Source organism: Mandrillus leucophaeus, unplaced genomic scaffold (assembly GCF_000951045.1).
Source record: "Mandrillus leucophaeus isolate KB7577 unplaced genomic scaffold, Mleu.le_1.0 Scaffold72, whole genome shotgun sequence".
Classification (NCBI taxonomy): Eukaryota; Metazoa; Chordata; class Mammalia; order Primates; family Cercopithecidae; genus Mandrillus; species Mandrillus leucophaeus.
In genome coordinates this window covers 3,994,121-4,016,321 of record NW_012107808.1, presented here as the reverse complement: position 1 = coordinate 4,016,321, position 22,201 = coordinate 3,994,121, and the positions used below count along the sequence as shown (strand labels likewise).

Genomic DNA, 22,201 nt, shown 5'->3' with positions numbered 1-22,201 from the left:
TGTTGAATAGGAGTGGTGAGAGAGGGCATCCCTGTCTTGTGCCAGTTTTCAAAGGGAATGCTTCCAGTTTTTGCCCATTCAATATTATATTGGCTGTGGGTTTCTCATAAATAGCTCTTACTGTTTTGAGATACATTCCATCAGTACCTAGTTTACTGAGAGTTTTTTGCATGAAGAGCTGTTGAATTTTGTTGAAGGCCTTTTCCGCATCTGTTGAGATAATCATACGGTTTTGTCGTTGGTTCTGTTTATGTGATGGATTACATTTATTGATTTGCGTATGTTGAACCAGCCTTGCATCCCAGGCATGAAGCCAACTTGAACTCGGCAGATAAGCTTTTTGATGTGCTGCTGGATTCAGTTTTCCAGTATTTTATTGAGGATTTTTGCATCGATGTTAATCAAGGATATTGATCTAAAATTCTCTTTTTTTTGTTGTGTCTCTGCCAGGCTTTGGTATCATGATGATGCTGGCCTCATAAAATGAGTTAGGAAGGATTCCCTCTTTTTTCTATTGATTGGAATAGTTTCAGAAGGAATGGTACCAGCTCCTCTTTGTACTTCTGGTAGAATTCAGCTGTGAATCCATCTGGTCCTGGACTTTTTTTGGTTGGTAGCCTATTAATTATTGCCTCAGTTTCAGAGCCTGTTATTGGTCTATTCAGAGATTCAACTTCTTCCTGGTTTAGTCTTGGAAGGGTGTATGTGTCCGGGAATTTATCCATTTCTTCTAGATGTTCTAGTTTATCTGCATAAAGGTGTTTATATTATTCTCTGATGGTAGTTTGTATTTCTGTGGAATAGGTGGTGATACCCCTTTATCATTGCATCTGTTTTATTCTTTTCTCTTTTCTTATTTATTAGTCTTGCTAGTGGTCTATCAATTTTGGTGATCTTTTCAAAAAACCAGCTCCTGGATTCATTGATTTTTTTTTTTTAAGGGTGTTTTGGTTTTTGTGTCTCTATCTCCTTCAGTTCTGCTCTGATCTTAGTTATCTTCTGCCAGCTTTTGAATGTGTTTTCTCGTGCTTCTGTAGTTCTTTTAATTGTGATGTTAGGGTGTCAATTTTAGATCTCTCCTGCTTCCTCTTGTGGGCATTTAGTGCTATAAATTTCCCTCTACACACTGCTTTAAATGTGTCCCAGAGATTCTGGTACGTTGTGTCTTTGTTCTCATTGGTTTTAAAGAACATCTTTATTTCTGCCTTCATTTCGTTATTTATCCAGTAGTAACTCAGGAGCAGGTTGTTCAATTTCCAAGTAGTTGTGCGGTTTTGAGTGAGTTTCTTAATCCTGAGTTCTAATTTGATTGCACTGTGGTCTGAGAGACAGTTCATTGTGATTTCTGTTCTTTTACATTTGCTGAGGAGTGCTTTACTTCCAACTATGTGGTCAATTTTGGAGTAAGTGCAATGTGGTGCTGAGAAGAATGTATGTTCTGTTGATTTGCGGTGGAGAGTTCTGTAGATGTCTATTAGGTCCACTTGGTGCAGAGCTGAGTTCAAGTCCTGGATATCCTTGTTAACTTTCTGTCTCGTTGATCTGTCTAATATTGACAGTGGAGTGTTAAAGTCTCCCATTATTACTGTATGGGAGTCTAAGTCTCTTTGTAGGTCTCTAAGGACTTGCTTTATAAATCTGGGTGCTCCTGTATTGGGTGCATATATATTTAGGATAGTTAGCTCTTCTTGTTGAATCTATCCCTTTACTGTTATGTAATGGCCTTCTTTGTCTCTCTTGGTCTTTGTTGTTTTAAAGCCTGTTTTAACAGAGAATAGGATTGCAACCCATGCTATTTTTGCTTTTCATTTGCTTGGTAGATCTTCCTCCGTCCGTTTATTTGAGCCTATGTGTGTCTCTGCACATGAGATGGGTCTCCCGAATACAGCACACTGATGGGTCTTGACTCTATCCAATTTGCCAGTCTGTGTCTTTTAATTGGGGCACTTAGTCCATTTACATTTAAGGTTAATATTGTTATGTGTGAATTTGATCCTGTCATTATGATGTTAGCTGGTTATTTTGCCTGTTAGTTGATGCAGTTTCTCCCTAGCATCGATGGTCTTTACATTTTGCAGTGGCTGGTACCGGTTGTTCCTTTCCGTGTTTAGTGCTTCCTTCAGGAGTTCTTGTAAGGCAGGCCTGGTGGTGACAAAATCTCTCAGCATTTGCTTGTCTGTAAAGGATTTTATTTCTCCTTCACTTGTGAAGCTTAGTTTGGCTGGATATGAAATTCTGGGTTGAAAATTCTTTTCTTTAAGAATGTTGAATATTGGCCCCCACTCTTTTCTGTCTTGTAGAGTTTCTGCTGAGAGATTCGCTATTAGTCTGATGGGCTTCCCTTTGTGGGTAACCCGACCTTTCTCTCTGGCTGCCCTTAACGTTTTTTCCTTCATTTCAGCCTTGGTGAATCTGACAATTATGTGTCTTGGAGTTGCTCTTCTCAAGGAGTGGTGTTCTCTGTATTTCCTGAATTCTCCCTGTCACTTTCAGGTACGCTAATCGAACGCAGACTTTTCACATAGTCCCATACTTCTTGGAGGCTTTGTTTGTTTCTTTTTACTCTTTTTTTCTCTAAACTTCGCTTCTCACTTTATTTCATTAATTTGATCTTCAATCACTGATACTCTTTCTTCCACTTGATCGAATCGGCTACTGAAGCTTGTGCATGCATCACATAGTTCTCGTGCCATGGTTTTCAGCTACGTCAGGTCTTTTAAGGTCTTCTCTGCACTGTTTATTCTAGTTAACCATTTGTCTAATCTTTTTTCAAGGTTTTTAGCTTCCTTGCGATGGGTTCGAACATCCTCCTTTAGCTCAGAGAAGTTTGTTATTACCGACCTTCTGAAGCCTACTTCTGTCAGCTCGTCAAAGTCATTCTCCGTCCAGCTTTGTTCCGTTGCTGGCGAGGAGCTGCAATCTTTTGAAGGAGAGGAGGTGCTCTGGTTTTTAGAATTTTCAGCTTTTCTGCTCTGGTTTCTCCCCATCTTTGTGGTTTTATCTACCTTTGGTCTTTGATGTTGGTGACCTACAGATGGGGTTTTGGTGTGGATGTCCTTTTTGTTGATGTTGATGCTATTCCTTTCTGTTAGTTTTCCTTCTAACAGTCTGGTCCCTCAGCTGCAGGTCTGTTGGATTTTGCTGGAGGTCCTCTCCAGACCCTGTTTGGTATCACCAGTGGAGGCTGCAGAACAGCAAATACTGCTGCCTGATCCTTCCTCTGGAAGCTTTGTCCCAGAGGGGCACCCACCTGTATGAGGTGTCAGTTGGCCCCTGCTGGGAGGTGTCTCACAGTTAGGCTACATGGGGGTCAGGGACCCACTTGAGGAGGCAGTCTGTCTGTCCTGAGCTCAAATGCCATGCTGGGAGAACCACTGCTTTCTTCAGAGCTGTCGGACAGGGACGTTTAAGTCTGCAGAAGTTTCTGCTGTCTTTTGTTCAGCTACGCACTGCCCCCAGAGGTGGAGTTTACAGAGGCAGCAAGTCTTGCTGAGCTGTGGTGGGCTCTGCCCAGTTCAAGCTTCCTAGCTGCTTTGTTTACCTACTTAAGCCTCAGCAATAACAGACGCCCCTCCAGCTGCCAGGCTGCTGCCTCACAGGTTGATCTCAGACTGCTGCACGAGCAGTGAGCAAGGCTCTATGGGCAAGGGACCAGCTGAGCCAGGCTCAGGATATAATCTCCTGGTGTGCTGTTTGGTAAGACCGTTGGAAAAGTGCAGTATTTGGGCGGGAGTGTCCTTATTTTACAGGTGTAGTCTGTCACAGCTTCCCCTGGCTAGGAAAGGGAAATCCCTTCCCAGGTGAGACGATGCCCCACCCTGATTCGTCTTGCCCTCCGTGGGCTGCACCCACTGTCCAACCAGTCCCAATGAGATGAACTAGGTACCTCAGTTGGAAATGCAGATATCACCTGTCTTCTGCATCGATCATGCTGGGAGCTGCAGACCAGAGCTGTTCCTATTTGGCCATTTTGGAATGGAAGGCTTTACTATTTTAAAATAAGGGAAATTGCTTGGTAAACTCTTCTCCTACAGTACATATAGTATTGCAAGCTACATTATAAAGTCTAGTGTCTTATGTTGGGTGGAAGTCGGGGATTATTTGTTTTCTTTAGTTTGTTTTAGAAATATGTTCAGAATATCTCCTTGTATGTTTTTGTTTGCCTTGACCATGGTAAGAAGGTGGAGTGGTGCCCCATCTGGAGTGAAGAAACTTCGAGCAGAGAGTTGAAGGACCAGCTCCTAGCACCACCTGTGGCCCTTGTGTGGTGGCCGTGGACAGTGTGAACATGTTTTCCTTTGTGCAGTTAAGGAGTTACCAAATTCTTCTAGGTTTCCTTCCAGCTCAGGGTCCTGTTTTAAGCCTAACCATATATATTTGTTATTTGGGGAGATGTTCAGGGGTTAGTGTGTGCCTTTCTTGGTTACCATCTAAAGAGAAATTCTTTTTTCTTTTTCCCTTCTAGCTATTGTACACACGTGACAACCTATGAAGAATCAAATTATTCTCTGAGTTATCAGTTTATACTAAATCTCTTCTCCTTCCTGCTCAGAATAAAGACTTCCCTTCTCCATGAAGAAGTGAGCTTAGTTGAGAAGAAACTTTTTGAGAAAAAATATAGTGTAACAAAAAAGAAATCAAGATCCAAGAAAGCAAGACGACATTGAGAAAATGAAATAGAAACTTTCTGGAAAAATATTTTAATATTGATATAACATCAGATTTTAATGTAACATTCCAGAGAATTGTGGAAAATACTGCATATATATGTATATGCTCTGACACATATTTACATATATGTCAAGTGTGCTTAGAAAATTGTATATTATAAAGCAGGTGAGCTTTGTTTGATTTTATTTTTCAGAGTATGAATATTCTAAGAGAAAGTTAAAACAACAGTAAATTATATGATTGTATTTATTTATTTATTTATTTATTTATTTTTTTTTTTGAGACAGAGTCTTGCTCTGTCGCCCAGGCTGGAGTGCAGTGACACGATCTTGGCTTACTGCAAGCTCCACTTCCCAGGTTCATGCCATTCTCCTGCCTCAGCCTCCCAAGTAGCTGGGACTACAGGTGCCTGCCACCACGCTAATTTTTTTGTTTGTTTTTAGTAGAGACGGGGTTTCACCATGTTAGCCAGGATGGTCTTGATTTCCTGACCTCGTGATCTATCCACCTCGGCCTCCCAAAGTGCTGGGATTATAGGTGTGAGCCACCATGCCCGGCCAGTAAATTGTATAGTTGTATCCAGAAATGTATACTCGTTGTATTTTAAAGCTAAATTTATTTTTTAAAGTAGATCTCTTCCTTATTCTTTACACCCCAGAGTAAATCCCAGATGGATCAAAGATCTAAACGTAATCTTTCATATTTAAAAATATAAAAGTATTAGTAGAAAATAAATATGAATGTTTTGCTCTTGGAATGGCATAGTCAATTTTTGCAGCATATGATGGACAAAGGAATAATTTCTTTAATGTGTCAATAGCTCTTGCAAAGCAAAAGGAAAAAAACTGAATAAGGGATATGAAAAATTAGTTTTCTGAAGGTCAAGCCAAAAAACATGATAGGATACTCTACCTCACTCATACTCAAGAAATACAAATTGAAGTGAATACTGTTTCTCACATATTGGATTGGCAAAGATTATAAAGATGTATAAAACCTGGTAAGGACATTGGAAAATCAGGCATTCTTGTTCTGAGTTCATTTATGCATGCAACAGATAGCAACTCCTGTGTTCCAGACACATTCTAAGCACTGGGAATACAGCACTGAACGAGACCCCCACCTTTAAAGATCGTAGGTTCCAACTGGGTGGAGGCTGATAGTAAAAAATATATATAATGTTTTGGGGAACTCAGTACAATGAAGAAAAAGCAAGAAAAGAGATAAATGATAAGGTAGGCCATTTTATAAAGGGCGGCTGAGGGAGGATCCTCTGGGGCAGTGGCATTAGAGCAGAGACCAACTTGCATGGAACACAGTAGCGTGAGCAGCCATGCAGCCCATCCAGGGGGAGATCAGCACAGGCAGAGGAAAGATGTGCAGAGGCTGTGAGCAGGGGCATGCTGGGTGCAGTCAAGGACTGGCAAGCTGTCCAGAGTGGCTGGAGCAGTGTGGTTGAAGGGGAGGAGAGCAGATGGGCAGATGGGATGGTAGAGGTTGCTCTGAGGTCATGGGAAGGATGACTTTACCATGGTTGGCTTTTATCTCATATGTTACAGGAAACCATTCGAAATTTTTAAACAAAAGAATGATGTGATCCAACCTATATCATAAAAGTATCACTGACTATTCTGATGAGTACACTGTAGTGGGGATGTGGGCAGTGGTTAGAGAGTTCATTTTGAATTGAATATATTTTGTTGCTCTCTACCTGTTTCACTTATTGTAAGGTTTTCTTTTTTCTTTTTTTTTTTTGAGACAGGGTCTTGCTGTGTCACCCAGGCTGGAGTGCAGTGGTGTGACCTTGGCTCACTGCAGCTTTGACTCCCCAGCTCAAATGCTCCTCCTGAGCCTGAGTAGCTGAGACCACAGGCATGTGCCACCATATCCAGCTAAATTTTTTGTTTTTCGTAGAGACAGAGGTCTCACTATGTTGCCTAGGCTAGTCTTGAACTTCTCGGCTCAAGTGATCCTCCTGCCTCAGCCTCCCAAAGTGCTGGGATTACAGGTGTGAGCCACCACGTCTGGCTGACTACAACTTTTAATATTTTTTAATTTTTGCAACTTTTTTTTTTTTTTAAATGGAGTCTCGCCCTGTCGCCCAGCGTACAGTGCAGTGGCGCGATCTCAGCTCACTGCAAGCTCTGTCTCCTGGCTTCACGCCATTCTCCTGCCTCAGCCTCCCGAGTAGCTGGGACTACAGGCACCTGCCACCACCCCTGGCTAATTTTTGAATTTTTAGTAGAGACGGGGTTTCACTGCGTTAGCCAGGATGGTCTCCATCTTCTGACCTTGTGATCCACCCGCCTCAGCCTCCCAAAGTGCTGGAATTACAGGCGTGAACCACCACACCCAGCCTAATTTTTGCAACTTTTTATAGTGAGACTTATACAATGATTTAAATTATATACAGGGTGCTCAGCCAGCACAAAGCTGTGGTGAGATTTGGGTCCAGGTCTCAGGCTCCAGATTCCAAACCACATTTAAAAAAAAAAAAAAATCACCTGCAGACTGCCTATAGCTTTAACAGTCTCTGTCTCCCCTTCATTCACATCCTTCGGGTGGAGAAAGGTTTGTGAATATTTTAGTAAATTTGATTCAATAGACATTTCTTGATTATCACATTGATTCTCAAAGTGTGGTCCCTGGACCAGCGACATCAGCATTACCTGGGCACTCATTAGAAATGCACATGTAGAATTTTGATTTAAAAATTTAAAGAATTAATAAATAGTTCAAGTTTTTACAAAAAATAATAAAACTCTTTCCCTTTATATATACATGAAAAAAACTTTCTGAATGGTATAGCAATAGTGGTAATTTCTGGTTGGTACGATAACTATAGTGATTTTATTTCCTTGGTGACTCTCTGCATTTTATAGTTGTGTATTAAGAGTTGTATTAATTTTTTTTTTTTTTTGAGGTGGTCTTTTTCGCTCAGTCTGGAGAGCAATGGTGCATTTATGGCTTGCTGCAACCTCCACCTCCTGGGCTCAAGTAATCCTCCTACCTCAGCCTCCAGAGTAGCTGGGGCTGCAGGCCCATGCCACCATGCCTGGCTAATTGTTTATTTTTTTGTAAAGCTGATGGGGTCTCGCTATGCTGCTCAGGCTGGTCTTGAACTCCTGACCTCAAGCGATCCTCCCGCCTCTGTCTCCCAAAGTGCTGGAATTACAGATGTGAGCCACTGTGCCCAGCCTGGTTTGGTAGTTTCTTAAAAGTGAAAATTAGACCTACCATGTGATCCAGCCATTCCACTACTAGGTATCTACCCAAGAAAAATAAAAGCATGTTTCCACACAAAGACTTGTATACAGATATTCATAGCAGCTTTATTTGGAATAGCCAAAAAAAGGAAAACAACCCAAACAGCCCTCACCGGGTGAATGGATAAACACATGGTTGATACATCCATACAGTGAAACACTCAGCTGTGAAAAAGGAACAAACTATTGAAACAACAATAGCCCTGCTCAGGAGCAGGATTTGGAGGAGAATATAAGAAGCATATCTTTCATAATTTAAAAACTTGCTTTCTAAGATTAGAACTGAAAGATCTTTTCTGAAGATGAGTGTCATGGAATTGACATGATTTGAAGTGTTATGGCACTTCATTTGAATAAAAAATCGAAGTTGCTAACAAGTTCCATGTACTTAAAAATATTGGGACAGAGAGTTCAAAGCTATGAAAACTTTTGGGCCACCCATGAATATGAAGTAAGATTAATAAGGAGGAGAAGTCAGTGAAAAATCTGGCTTTCCATGCATTTCAAATTTTATGAATTACCACTGAAGGCTAGTGATGAAATGTTACACTCTAGGCATCAGTATTTTCACATCTAACATAGTATCAGTCATAGAAAAAGCTTATCTGTCTACTGCCAAAAAGGGAAGAGGGTAATAGCACGTATTGAGCACCTACTATATATTCAGATGAGGTCCTGCCATACGAAATTCAGTCTCCGCTGCTCTGAGGGCCATGCAGTCAGTCATCCTTGGATAACAGGCGTGGAGCTAGGGGTTGCGCTGTGAAGTAGCCATCCTTCCTAGGGTGCTCAGCCAGCACAAAGCTGTGGCGAGATTTAGGTCCAGGCCTCGGACTCCAGATTCCAAACCACATTTTTAAAAAAAATCACCACCTGCAGACTGGCCTATAGCTTTAACAGTCTCTATGTCTCCCTTTCATTCGCATCCTTTGGGTGGAGAAAGGTTTGTGAATATTTTAGTACATTTGATTCAAAAGACATTTCTTGATTATTTATCACATTGGTTCTCAAAGTGTGGTCCCTGGACCAGCGACATCAGCATTACCTGGGCACTCGTTAGAAATGCACATTCTCAGGCCTACTCCTGACTCCCAATCGGGAAACGCAGTGTGGGTCCAACAATCTGTTTTAACAAGTCCTTCGTTCGCTCCAGGCTCCAAGGTGGGACAGTCACTGGTGCTGCTTCTGGCTGGGACAACAGGGCCCCACTGTGGAACTTGCAGCCCTTGACCCCCTCCTAACGGCTCTCTCAGAAAGTCCTCCAAAAGTCCTCCATCCCCTGCAGGGCTGCCCCACAGTGGCCTTCCACGTCCTCCTGGGAGCAGAGGTCGCCGCCACCCCCAGGGCCGCCTCTGCAGCTGTGCTACAGCTCCTCTGCCCAGGCACCTGCACTGGCACGGAGCACCCTGTAAGTTGTCTGCTTGAGGCCTCTCCATAAATGCTTGCCTCAGCTGTTTCTAAACTACAAAAGCACACAATCATGAAATGAGGCAGAGGTGGGCTGAGTGCCACAATGGATGCCAAGAGGAAGAGAGATGGACATGGTGCTGGGAGGCTCTCGGCGCCACTGGAGGGAGGCACTCAGTTCCCAGGCTGCCCCGGCTGGGAGAGGAGTCGAGTCTTAATCTCCTTTCAGGGGACATAATAAAGTACTTTGCCACTAGAGTGATTTATGTGTTGATTTGGGTGGAATCTGTTTCATAAACACATTTTATGTTTTTTTTAAAAAAATTAGATTATTCCTTGGCCAGGTGTGGGCACAGGGTGGCTTACGCCTGTAATCCCAGCACTTTGAGAGGCCAAGGTGGGTGCATCACTTGAGGTCAGGAGTTCAAGATCAGCCTGGCCAACATGGTGAAACCCCATCTCTACTAAAAATACAAAAATTAGCTGGGTGTTGTGGCAGGTGCCTGTAATTCCAGCTACTTGGGAGGCTAAGGCAGGAGAATCGCTTGAACCCGGGAGGCGGAGGTTGCAGTGAGCCAAGATCACGCCACTGCACTCTATCCTGGGCAACAGAATGAGACTCTATCTCATAAATAAATAAATAAATAAATTAGATTTCTTACCCCTACAGTGAAGCATAATTTTATGATTTAGGCAACTACCCTAAAGGGAAATAAAACCAAGTGAGATTGCACATGGTCTCAGATTTAGTAACTACTGTAATATCTGTAGTTCAAAACCAAATGCTTATAGGGAGTGAAACAGAATGCAGCCCATACCTGTGGAAAAGAGTGCTTCAATTGTCTTAGGTCTATGACCAGCCTAAGCTCATAGCCATACAGATATATATATACACCATACATGTGCTGAAACTAAGTTAAATTTCTTGTTTTTAATTGTCTTAAGTATCAAGCTTGGATCCTCAGAACATGTTGGAAAAACACGGCTCTGAAACCCACTTATTAAGCGCTTGTGCTGTATCGAACATTTTACATTTGTTCATTTAACATATCTAGATAAATCTATGTATTTATAGCTACAGTGGTCCAAGATTTGGTCACAGCAGATTAAAACAAAACCTTTAAGTTAAAAATAATGTTAAAATCAGTGAGTATTTTAATACTATGCGAGTCTTTGCCTATGAGAATACAGAACGTTGGCCCAAATATTTCATTAATCTACAGGGTTATATACATTTGGAGCACAGTGTTGTGTGTGTGTTTGTTTTTAATCCTCTTCCCAAAAGTGGGTTTCTTCGCAGCTTGAGACTCCTGTGTTAGACTTAAGAGGAAAAGGAGTGGGTGCCTCTCGCCTGGGACCAGTGGACATTATTAAGGGAATATACCAATGGTGGCAGGTTGATGACCTTATCTCCCTGTAGGGTGGCATTTCTCTCTGGGCTCTCAGCAGGTCTGCCTGTCACTGTCACCCAGAAGTGGAGCCACCTTCTGAAGCCCAAACTGAGGAGGGAGAGCCCAGGGTCCTCAGGCACCTCGCAGCAGGAGGCCGGGAGTTCACCCGCAGTGTCTAGTTCTTTGTTATCTTTTCTTTTGCCGTCTATTGGCGCAAAGCCACCTAGAAACAAAAAAAGGAGTATTAATTCATCCCTCTATTCACACGAAAAGACAAACTGTTTAAATAAGAAAGGAGCACGATTTCCCAAATCTTCAGCAAGACCTTGAATAGAGTTTCCAAAGTATGGCTGCCGTAAAAGTTCTGTGTATTATTATAAAACTGCAGATAGTTAAGAATGTGTGTTTTTATCTTGAGTATATAGCTGGTGACTTTTTAAAAAATTTAAAATGCCTTTGTGTTCCTGAAAGCTGAGTAAATTCACACAGTATTAAGTCTCTCACAAAACGAATTCAAGAAGCTCTAAGTGTATGTTCCCTTGTTTTGTGCCCTTGTGAAGTATTTAAGCATAAAGGGCTTTAGTGCCAGACTTACCTGATAATATGCTATGACTTCAGAAGAGCTTACAAAAGAGTGCTTTTATTGACTTTATAAATTAAGAACCTGGTATTTCAGCTCACTTGGCCTTCTGCCCTTCTGAAACAATCATTCCCTTCTGGGACAATTAGTACATGTTTTATGGATATTTGTGTTGAACTGGGTGACTTGCAGACACTCCCAAAGGAATTTTTAGTTAGAATAACGCTTCAACGCAGTTGCCTTTTGTCACCATTGTTGTCCACATTAATTTAAATTAAGTAAGTTAAACATTACCTACAATGAAAAAGGTGGTCTCTGAATTTTAAAACTCCCCCCAAGGTTTAAAGTAGGAAAAAAAAATATGTTCTTTGCCATGTTCGAGGATAAGAAAATGTTGTAAAACATGATTACTTATTTTTACCTTTCTCTCCTTAGCAATTGACACCAGAATAAAAATCTCCCTGGAAAGATTCCTCCGGTCCCAAGCAGTCACCCTGCTCAGGCCGCAGAGCCCCCGGGGGTAGGGAGGTGGGCTCTGTGTCTCTCCCCTCCACGTCCGTCCTGCCACAGCAGTTTGCAGGGTCAGCTCCTCCACTCCAAAACTGGTTTTGTTTTTTGTTGTTGTTTTGTTTTGTTGCAATTGCCCCATGGTCTCTTAAGTGCAGCCCACGGCGCTCATGTGGAATGGGAATCAGGTAGTAAAGTCAGGAATGTTGGTTTCACCTGCCCCTCCTCACCACAGCCCAAGGGTCAGAGCTGTGGGATGGCCTGTAAGAACCTAGCTGTATCACACCCTCCCATCTCCTGCTGCTGCCCAGGAAGGGTAGGGACCCAGGCTCCTGCACCCCTCGGATCATTCTGTCTCCACTCACTTTCTTCAATTCCTCCGCACCTACAGCACAGCCTATTTTTTACATTATCATAGCCTGCTTATGTGTGTCCTGGTTTACTAACTAGACAGGCTTTCATGAGACACGGCTTCTACAGAACCCTAAATCCAACAGATGTTGAGTAAATGCTTTGATGAAAGTAGTGATGAGAAAGGGGAAAATTACAAAAAGCTTCCCACTTTCTGATTAGCTACTGCTGTGCTGTTTTCATTATTCAGTGATTTCACCATTCCGTGAATGGGCTCAGTTGTCTGCCTACAAATGTTGGTTTTGAGTCAAACTGAAGTTATTTTAAGACAGAAGGAGGAAATGGGCCTAAGTTTCGCCCCTGGCGTTCCTGTGGCCATATCAAATATTTATATAGTGCTTAGAGTGGGCCAGGCACTTCACATGTATGGACACTTTTATCCATACTTTCAGCAGCCCTACGGTCCTGTAATATTGTACAAAGGAGGACGTGGAGACACAGAGAGGTTCAATGACATGCCCAGGGCTGTGTTGGTAAGCATGGAGCCGGGCTCTGATTCCAGGCTGTTGGCTGAAGTCTGTGGGCTTGAGCAGCCTACCGCGCTGCCTCACCAAGACTCAACCTCGGTGATGTCAGTTTGGAATCTAAGGAGCCCAAAAGCTGCTCAGAAGAAAACTAGAGCATTTACAACTAGCATATATCCTCACCACCCCTCCTCCATACCTCCACCCCAAACCTGTTCTTCCTCTGCCTTCCCTGACTCTCAGTGACAGCCCCATCAATCTAATTGCACCAAGTCATAAATCTCCAGCCCCTCCCTCCCTGTCACCTCCAAATCTCATCCTCACTTCGCTGACTTTCTACCACCAAGCACCTGTGGACTCCGCCCTCCTTTGGCAGTCACTGCCTAGCTCTGATGCTCCCTGTGTTCTCCCCGGGGCTGCACAGCTCACTGCCCTCCAACACACATTGCCCCTCTGCCAGTCTTCCCAAATCGGGTCTAAAACCCCTCAAGATGCAGCATCCTCCCACGGCTCCTGTTGCGTAGAAGCCAGACAGTGTGTTGTGGTTAAGCCATCAGAGTGTGGCCCCAACACTTTTCCCGTCCCCTGCCGTGCCTTGCGCCCTTGATCTCAGGCAAGCCAGGGTCCCTCCCACCCCGAGGCCTTTGCCTGTGCTGTCTGCTCTCTCAGAAATGTCCTTCTCTCTCTTCTTCCTTTAGGACCCTTGCTCAATGCCATCTCCATTCAACCTTCCCCATCTCCGCTCCCCAAGCAGAGTTCATGGTTTCCAAGCACAGAGGTCAGACCTCCGTAAGGGCATGAACCATCTGTGTCACGTGCCCAGGTCTGTAGATGGGGCCTCCTCATGCTGGCCCATGAGCTTGCTGTGCATACAGACGCCAGTACCCACAGGGCAGGCAGGCACTCAGGTTAGCGCTCCCTCCCCAACCTGATGGCTTGGTAGATTTTAAGATTAAGAAACTTGAGATCTTACAGGAAAAACATCACAACGATAATAGAGGCCACATGCCAAAGAAGCATATCTAGGAAATGTTACACATCTAGTTTGTAATTACGAGTTTTTTGTTTTGTTTTGTTTTGTTTTTTGAGACGGAGTCTCGCTCTGTCGCCCAGGCTGGAGTGCAGTGGCTGGATCTTGGCTCACTGCAAGCTCCGCCTCCCGGGTTTACGCTATTCTCCTGCCTCAGCCTCCCCAGTAGCTGGGACTACAGGCGCCCACCACCTCGCCTGGCTAGTTTTTTTGTCTTTTTTAGTAGAGACGGGGTTTCACCGGGTTAGCCAGGATGGTCTCGATCTCCTGACCTCGTGATCCGCCTGTCTTGGCCTCCCAAAGTGCTGGGATTACAGGCTGGAGCCACCGCGCCCGGCCAATTACGAGTTTTATACAATTAATTTCCACTTACCAGCTCATCAGAAACTTCAGGTTTGCTCTTCTCTGCATTTTCAATGCAATGACTACATTTATTTGGGTTTATTAAGAGTCCTATGCATACTAAGATTTGGCTTTTGTATTTTGGTCCTCCATCTACATGAACAGCCCTCTAATTTCATGTCAGAGTTAGTGCCTGCCGTCTGCTGATCCCCATAATGGCCCCAGAGCAGAGTAACTTGAGGTTTTATGATGCCTTGAGGAACTTTTATTAAAAGGACCACAATACCTAAGTAAATAATGCTCAAGGAGCTCCCCAGTTCCAAACCAGGAAAGCGTGGTTGTGCCCATGATAATTTCAGGCCAAACACGCACAAGTCTCTGCCACTCCTGAAGAGCAATCCCAAGACTCCAAGACCTGCTTCCCTTCTTGTCCCTCACCTGATGCTTATCACAAAATTCTCCTGATTTGCCTTGGCACAGTGGTTCACACTTGTAATCCCAGCAACTTTGGGAGGTCAAGGCTGGCGGAACACCTGAGGTCAGGAGTTCAAAGAGCCTGGCCAACACAGTGAAACCCCGTCTCTACTAAAAATACAAAAATTAGATGGGCATGGCAGCAGGCTCCTGTACTCCCAGCTACTCGGGAGGCTGAGGCAGGAGTATTGCTTGAACCCAGGAGGCGAGTTGCAGTGATCCAAGATTGTGCCACTGTCCTCCAGCCTGGGCGACAGAGCTAGACTCAGTTTCGGGGGGGAAAAAAAATTCTCCTGATTTTTCCCTTTACCTTTTTTCAACCTCTGGCTCTTCCTTTTTCTAATCATCGCCAACAGTGATGTCCACTTATTTGAAAGCTCCTGTGCTGTATTGAACGTTTTACATTTGTTCATTTAACATACTAGATAAATCTACTTATTTACAGCTATCGTGATTCAAGATATGGTCACAGCAGATTAAAACAAAACCTTTAAGTTAAAATTAATGTTAAAATCAGTGACTATGTTAATACTATGAGAATCAACTCAAAAGTACAGATATTGAAATCCTGTACATGATATTGTAGTATCATGGTTTAGAAAACACATATCAATGTGGGTTGCAAAAGGCTCAGACTTCAAGTAAGGGAGCTGGCAGCTGGGGATGGATTACTGTAAAAACACAGTTAATAAAATGTCAATTTTGGCTGGATGAATTAATCCCTCTTTGCTTTTTCCCTACCTATAAAGCAAAGATAAATCTCTCTTGTACTAAAATGTGGTGAGATGCTCCAACAATCTTTTTTTAAGATGGAGTTTCACTCTTGTCACCTGGGCTGGAGCGCAATGGTGTGATCTTGGCTCACTGCAACCTCCGCTTCCCACGTTCAAGTGATTCTCCTGCCTCAGCCTCCCAAGTAGCTGGGATTACAGGCATGCACCACCATGCCCGGCTAATTTTTGTATTTTTGGTAGAGATGGGGTTTCACTATGTTGATCAGGCTGGATGGTCTTGAACTCCTGAGCTCGAGTGATCCACCCGCCTTGGCTTCCCTAAGTACTGGGATTACAGACGTGAGCCACCACACCCAGCCGCTCCAACAATTTTAAATGGACACTATTTTATAATAGAGATGTTTGATCACGAATAACCCTTTCTTCAAAGAGTGAAATATGCACCTGTGAGCCAGCAAGCCTCACCACGACCTCTCAGCTCCCCTGTCTGGGGTGTTTGCTTGAAATGGCATTGAGCCTAATGGTTCTGCCCTGCTCGGTGTCAGTCAGAGGCAAGAGAGGTTCACTGGAGGTTAAGGCCAGGGCCCTTGAGCCCAGGGCTTTTTGGTAACTGTGTTGCAACTATTGAGCCTTCCTTGGAACGATCAATCTACAGTGAAGCCACAGGAGAAGAATGTGAGAGACCGAGGTTCTTCTAGCTGCCAGCAAGTGGGTGACACCCAACGTGACACAGCTGCTTCTGGCTACATTCTGAAACGGGGACAGCTGGCTGCTGGCTTCTTGGCGACTGGGTCTGGGTCAAGTCCCAAGTATTTGACAAGACTCACCTTAGACTCCAGTCATCCTGGCAGTGGCAGGCAGGTATGGTGGGGACAGGCGTCAAACCTTCATAAGCAAGCGTGCTCAGGACAGCGTCACAGGAAAACAGAGCCTGTGGATACCAAACAACCGAGAGCTAGTCCGCAGAGCCAGTGTGTTCTCTAAGAATCAACTTAGGGAGTGATCAAATGCCATCTTCCAAGCCAGACACTGTCACTAGCACCTGCCATGGCTGCCACATGCATCCAGGTGCTCTATAATGAGTGGTGTGCGCTGAACCCAAACTCTCATGCAGAAACGCCCACTCACTGGCAGTGCCACCACTAGAAGGAAAATACGGGGTTTGGAAACAAGATATCTGGGTTCTAGTCCCAAACTTATTGACTACGAGACTCACATGCATTATTTGATCTCTCTGGACCTTGTTTCTCCATCTACAAGTTGGGTAGAACTCTGCCTACTTCAAAGGGTTGTTTTAAGAATCAAATGAGCTCAGGTATATGATCACATTGAACACTGAATTCTGCCAGAAGAAGGTACATGTCATCATCCTGAATAACAACAGTGACTGTTGATCATCTACCATATGCTTGTCTCTATGCCAGATGATGAGGGCGTTTTAAAAATATGAGATATAGTTTTTGTTCCTTAAGCAGCTTATGCTACAGTGAGGGAAAATGGGGAAATGGAAAGTTTCATACTGATTGAGTTCCTAAAATGTGCCTGGCATTGTCTGAGATACTTTTCTTAAACCAAAACAAACACAACCTTTGGTGATAGGAATGATTATCCCAATCCCACAGCTGAGGAAAGTGAGGCTCAGAGGGTAAGAAAGTCCCCTTGTCACAGAGCTGGTGGTGAGGGTGGAGATTTTACACTCCCTGCCTCCCACACCAGTTTCTTCAGAGCAGAAAGACTTTCATCTCGCACTGGCACGACCATGAGACTCCGGGTTCTGGTGAACTGGGGGGACAGGTGCTTGGATGTCAGGATGAAGGCTCTGCCATCATCTTTCAGCCCCCTGAGATGTCCCTTCTCAATATGGGCTGTTTCATCAGGGCCGAAGTCCCTGAATGTGGGGAATCCCACAAATGGATTAGGTAACATGTCCAACCAACAAGGATGTGGAGGAACTGGACGGGGTTCCTGCCGCCTAGTCTTTAAAGAAGATGAACGCTATCTGCCAGTGTCTCTCTGCCAGGCATTGTGTGAGTCTTTAAGTACTGTATTCATAGTTAACGCCACATCTCTTGATGTATTTTCCATGTTTTACAGATAAGAAAAGCAAGGGCTGGCAGTGAAGTAGACTAAAGATAAAAATCAGAGGCAGCCCTGGCATTCGAATCTGTATCTGCCTCAGTTCCCTCCGAATCGTGCAGAACCGAGTCAAGTAAAGGCAGAGCCACTTGTGATAAGTGGCTTCATGAAGGACAGCGGGGAGGTGCTCGGGGAGTCCTCCTACCGGGATGGGAAGGGTTCCTAGAAGAGCTGGCATTTGAAGTTGGTCACTAAAGATGTAACTTGGGTAGCAAGGGAGAGAAGAAAAGCACAAGTAATGCCAGGGGCCTGAGATTCAGGACGTGCTCAGAGAACTCTGTGACAGGGGCACAGTGACTCTACTGAGATCACCCTGCTGGTCAATAGAAGAACCTGAACTAGAACCCAGGTCTTGTAACTCTAAATCTACTATCCACCTCCCGACACCACTCAATGCACCCATGAGCCTGTTAGTACTGTACCATATGGTCTCCAATGGGAGTGGGGGTCCCAAATTAGTTCTCTACTCTGAAACTCATGACTTGGGAAGGTACCTTCAAAGATCCTCTTTCTTTGAAAAAACACTAGCTTGGAGCTTAAAAAGTTTATTGCCAAACAAATAAAAAGATGGAAAAGCCTCACTCATAACTTTAAAAAAAGCAAATCAAAACAATGAGATGCCATTTTTCAACTAATAGGCTAGCCAAGCAAACTTCGATGGTTCCCATGGTTGTCTAGGGTGTGGCATGGTAGGCAGTCTGATACTCTGTGGTAGGAGTCTAAATGAGAGCAGCCTTTTGGAAAACAATCTGGCAAGAACCAGTAAAATGGCAGCTGTAGGCCAGGCGCGGTGGCAGTGGCTCATGCCTGTAATCCCAGCACTTTGGGAGGCTGAGATGGGTGGATCACCTGAGGTCAGGAGTGCAAGACCAGCCTGGCTAACATAGCAAAACCCCGTCTCTACTAATAATACAAAAATTAGCTGGGTGTGGTGGCTGGTGCCTGTAATCCCAGCTATTTTGGAGACTGAGGCCTGAGAATCACTTGAACCCAGGGCATGGAGGTTGCAGTAAGCCAAGATCGCACCACTGCATTCTAGCCTGGGCAACAAGAGCCAAACTCCATCTCAAAAAACAAACAAACAAAAACCAAATGGCAGCCGTGCATTCCCTTTTCTCAGTAACTCCGATTCTAGGAATTTATCCTATGGCAATACCTGATCAAGCGTGCAAAAATGTAGTTAGAGGAATGTGTTATTGTGAATGTTTGTAATTAACAAAAGCTAGGGGAAAAAATCCTAATTGTTCACCAATACATTCTAGTTATTATATGGCCATTCAAAGAAACACTAGACAGCCATTTTTTAAAAGTGTACTGGATTTCTATGTGCTGATGTGGAAAATGTTAAACCATAGAAAGGAAAAACAAGAAAGCTGTGGAAGATTGTGCAGTCCGAATCCCATTTGTCTAAGAAAATAAAGCATGTGAGTGCTTGTACAGACAGAAGATATCTGGAAAGATAAACACAAATTGTTCATAGTGGTTATCTCGAGGACGAGGAGCTAGGGATGGGGGAGGCCAGGGACTGTATTCTGTATCTTTCTGCAGAGCTTCAATTTCTTCCTTTCTCCCTTTCTTTGTCCCTTTCCTAATCCCTTTCTATCTTTTTTCTTTTTGAGATGGGGTCTTGCTCTGTCACCTAGGCTGGAGTGCAATGGCACGATCTTGGCTCACTGCAACCTCTGCCTCCTAGGTTCAAGTGATTCTCCTGCCTCAGCCTCCCGAGTAGCTGGGAATACAGGTCCCCACCATCATGCCCAGCTAAGTTTTGTATTTTTGTTAGAGATGGGGTTTCACCATATTGGCCAGGCTGGTCTCAAACCCCTGACCTCAGGTGATCCACCTGCATCAGCCTCCCAAAGCTCTGGGATTACAGGCATGAGCCACCACACCCGGCCTTTTTTTTTTTTTTCCTTAAAAAACTATATGCACATATTGCTTTTATAATTTAAACAAATAGTAAAGAACTTAAAAATGAAGAGGATAGGCCAGGCGTGGTGGCTCACACCTATAATCCCAGCACTTTGGGAGGCTGAGGTGGGAGGATCGTTTGAGCCCAGGAGTTCGAGACCAGCCAGGGCAATATGGTGAGACCCTGTCTCTACAAAACACACACAAACACACACACACACACTAGCCGGGTATGGTGTGCACGTGTAGCCCCAGCTACTCAGGAGGCTGAGGTGGGAGAATCACTTGAGCCTGGGAATTCAAGGCTGCAGCGAGCTGTGATGGTGCCACTGTACTCCAGCCTAGGCAACAGAGCGAGACCCTGTCTCAGATAAAATAAAATGAAATAAACAGGGTTAATGGCAACAGGTCATAGAGACTTGCATTTCTGTTTTAGAGAGCTATTAGAGACAAACTAAACAATCCCATATTCAAATTGACAAAATAGACCCAATGTTTTTAATTACTACAGCTATGGTTTAATAACCTCAGGCCTTTCCTGTTCTTGTTGTTGGCTTTATGATTTGAAATTTCTTCATTCATCCCCTATTTATTTTGTGCCTACCATGTATTAGGCTCAAGGGCTTTCATCTTCTGCAACGGGAGGGTCATTTAAAAGAGCCCCAGCTACACTACAGAACGGAGGAGACTGAGGGCAGAATGCATGCCTGCAGAGGACTGGGTCCATTCAGTAGACGTTTGCTGGTTATTTTCTATGTATATACCAGGCATCAGGAACATAAAATGAAGGTGGTGCAATCCCTGCCCTCTCTGGAAAAGCTCACACTTGGTGGAGACAGACACAAACAGGAAAGACAAACACGGTGATGGGTAATGCAGAAGGCGCTGTGGATCCCACAGGACACCTTGCCCAGCCTAGAGAGTTGGGAAGGCCACCTGGAGGAAATGAGCCAGTCTGAAAGTTGAGTGGAGTGGGCTAAGCATGGAGGAGAGGAGCAGGGAATGGGGGGACAGTGCTTGGGAGTGAGCAGTAAGGGAAGTGTTGGACCACCAAGGGGAGGCTGAGCTCAGGAGTGTGGACTTTATGGTGAGTATAACTGAGTGACAAGAAATCTGTGTTTTATAAAGCTCACTCCAGCGGCAGTGTGGAGCCGGATCAGAGGAAAAAGAGGAAAGGCAGGTGGAAGGACACTGTTCCCAAGTCAGTTACTTTGGCACCACCCTGATGATTCGTACCCTATTTGGGACCACCTATGCTGTTATTGAGTAGTATTTTTCTTAAATTAGCTTGCTTAGAAAATACAATGATTTGGCGGGCGCGGTGGCTCATGCTTGTAATCCCAGCACTTTGAGAGGCCAAGGCGGGCAGATCGCCTGAGGTCAGGCATTCAAGACCTGCCTGAGAGAGAGAGAGAGAGAGAGCGAGGAAGAAGAAGAAGAAGGAGAAGGAAGAAGGAAGAAGGAAGAAGAAGAGGAAGAAGGAGGAGAAGGAGAAGGAGGAGAAGGAGAAGAAGAAAGAAGAAGGAGGAGGAGGAGGAGGAGGAGGAGATAATTGATTTAAACAGGAAACTAGTGATAAGAGCAAACAACAGGCTGCATGGATCCAGTGCTGGGACCAGGGTCAGAGGACAGAAACTGCGAAGGGTGGCCTCAAATGAGGCTGCCGATTCGGGTCCCTGAAGGCCTAGGACCAGGGCACAGAGGAGGGGGCTGCTGGCTGCAGGAGGGCCCTGTGACCTCATGCTGCTCCTCACTTCACCTCCTTCCCTTGGCTTCCATGCTTCCATTGCTTCTGACCTCGGTGTCCCTGTCTTCTGTCTCCTGCACTAGCTCTTCTTCCCAGCCTTTCTGTGTCGGAGGCTCCTGGATCCAGCATGGGTCCCATCCTCTTTCCTCCTTGCCTTCTCATGGCTTTAAATGGCCTCTAGATGTGGGCAGCGCCCAGATGTGAGCTTCAGCCCAGACTTCTCCCCTGCACTCCAGCCTCGTACTCAGGAGCCCACCTGATACATGGATTTGGATCTCCCATACATCTTGAGCTTAGCACGTCCAAAATGGACTCTTGTTCTCCCCCAAATCTTCTATGCCCTAGGTCTTCCGTATCCCAGGGGATGGCAAATCATTCCTCCAGTTGCCCAGCTGGAAACCCTGTAATCATCCTCGATTCCCTCCTCCTCTCACACCCCATATCCAATTTTCAGACAATCCTGTTGGTCCCACCTTCAAAGCATATCCAGAATTCGGCCACTTCCCACCACCTCACTCTATCATGGCAGTGGCCTCCTACCTGGTCCCCACCACGCAGCAGCAAAGAACTATTTTTAAATGTGAGATCCTGTCACTTCCCCGCTCCAAGCCCCTCCAATGCGTCCCCACCTCGCCCAGAGAAAAGCCACAGTCCTTACGGAAGCCGGCAAGGCCCTGCTCAATCCGCTCCCCTGCGACCACTATCTCTAACCGCAGCTCCCGGCTCCCTGTGTGCCTCCAGCCACCTGGGTCCCTTCACGGGTCACTGAACACACCAGGGTCCTTGCCTCAGGCACAGCCCCACCTTCGTGGCCCCTCATCTCCTTCAAGCCTGGCTCCTCCCCGCCTCCCCAGGGCCTGCCTGCTTTACCTTTCAACCAGCCACACCATTTACTTATTTTTGCATTGCCCGTTACCCCAACTAGGAAGGCGAGGAGTTGTGTCTGTTCTATTGACTGCCCTGTCTCCGGCGTCTGGGGCCGCGCCTGCCCTAGTGTCAGGTCCGACGCTGGGCATGTGGGACTCAGTGGGCAGACCCTGGGAAAGACGGCAGGTCGGGAAGGACAAGTGGGGGCTGTCGCAGTGGAGTGGTACCCGGGGCCGGCCCGGGGCGCGCGACTGTACGGGCAG

The 22,201-nt window shown here is 45.0% G+C and overlaps 1 protein-coding gene across 1 annotated transcript in view; it reads left to right on the top strand.

The window, feature by feature from the left end:
• TAF1B (TATA box binding protein (TBP)-associated factor, RNA polymerase I, B, 63kDa) overlaps positions 1–5,295 on the top strand; it is a 96,870-nt gene extending 91,575 nt beyond the window's left edge. The window contains exons 18-19 of the mRNA XM_011965306.1: positions 4,466–4,898; positions 5,233–5,295. Coding sequence (XP_011820696.1) covers positions 4,466–4,667 — 202 coding nt within the window. The 3' untranslated portion in view covers positions 4,668–4,898; positions 5,233–5,295. The remainder of the gene's footprint in view (positions 1–4,465; positions 4,899–5,232) is intronic.
• The last annotated feature ends 16,906 nt before the right edge of the window (positions 5,296–22,201 follow it).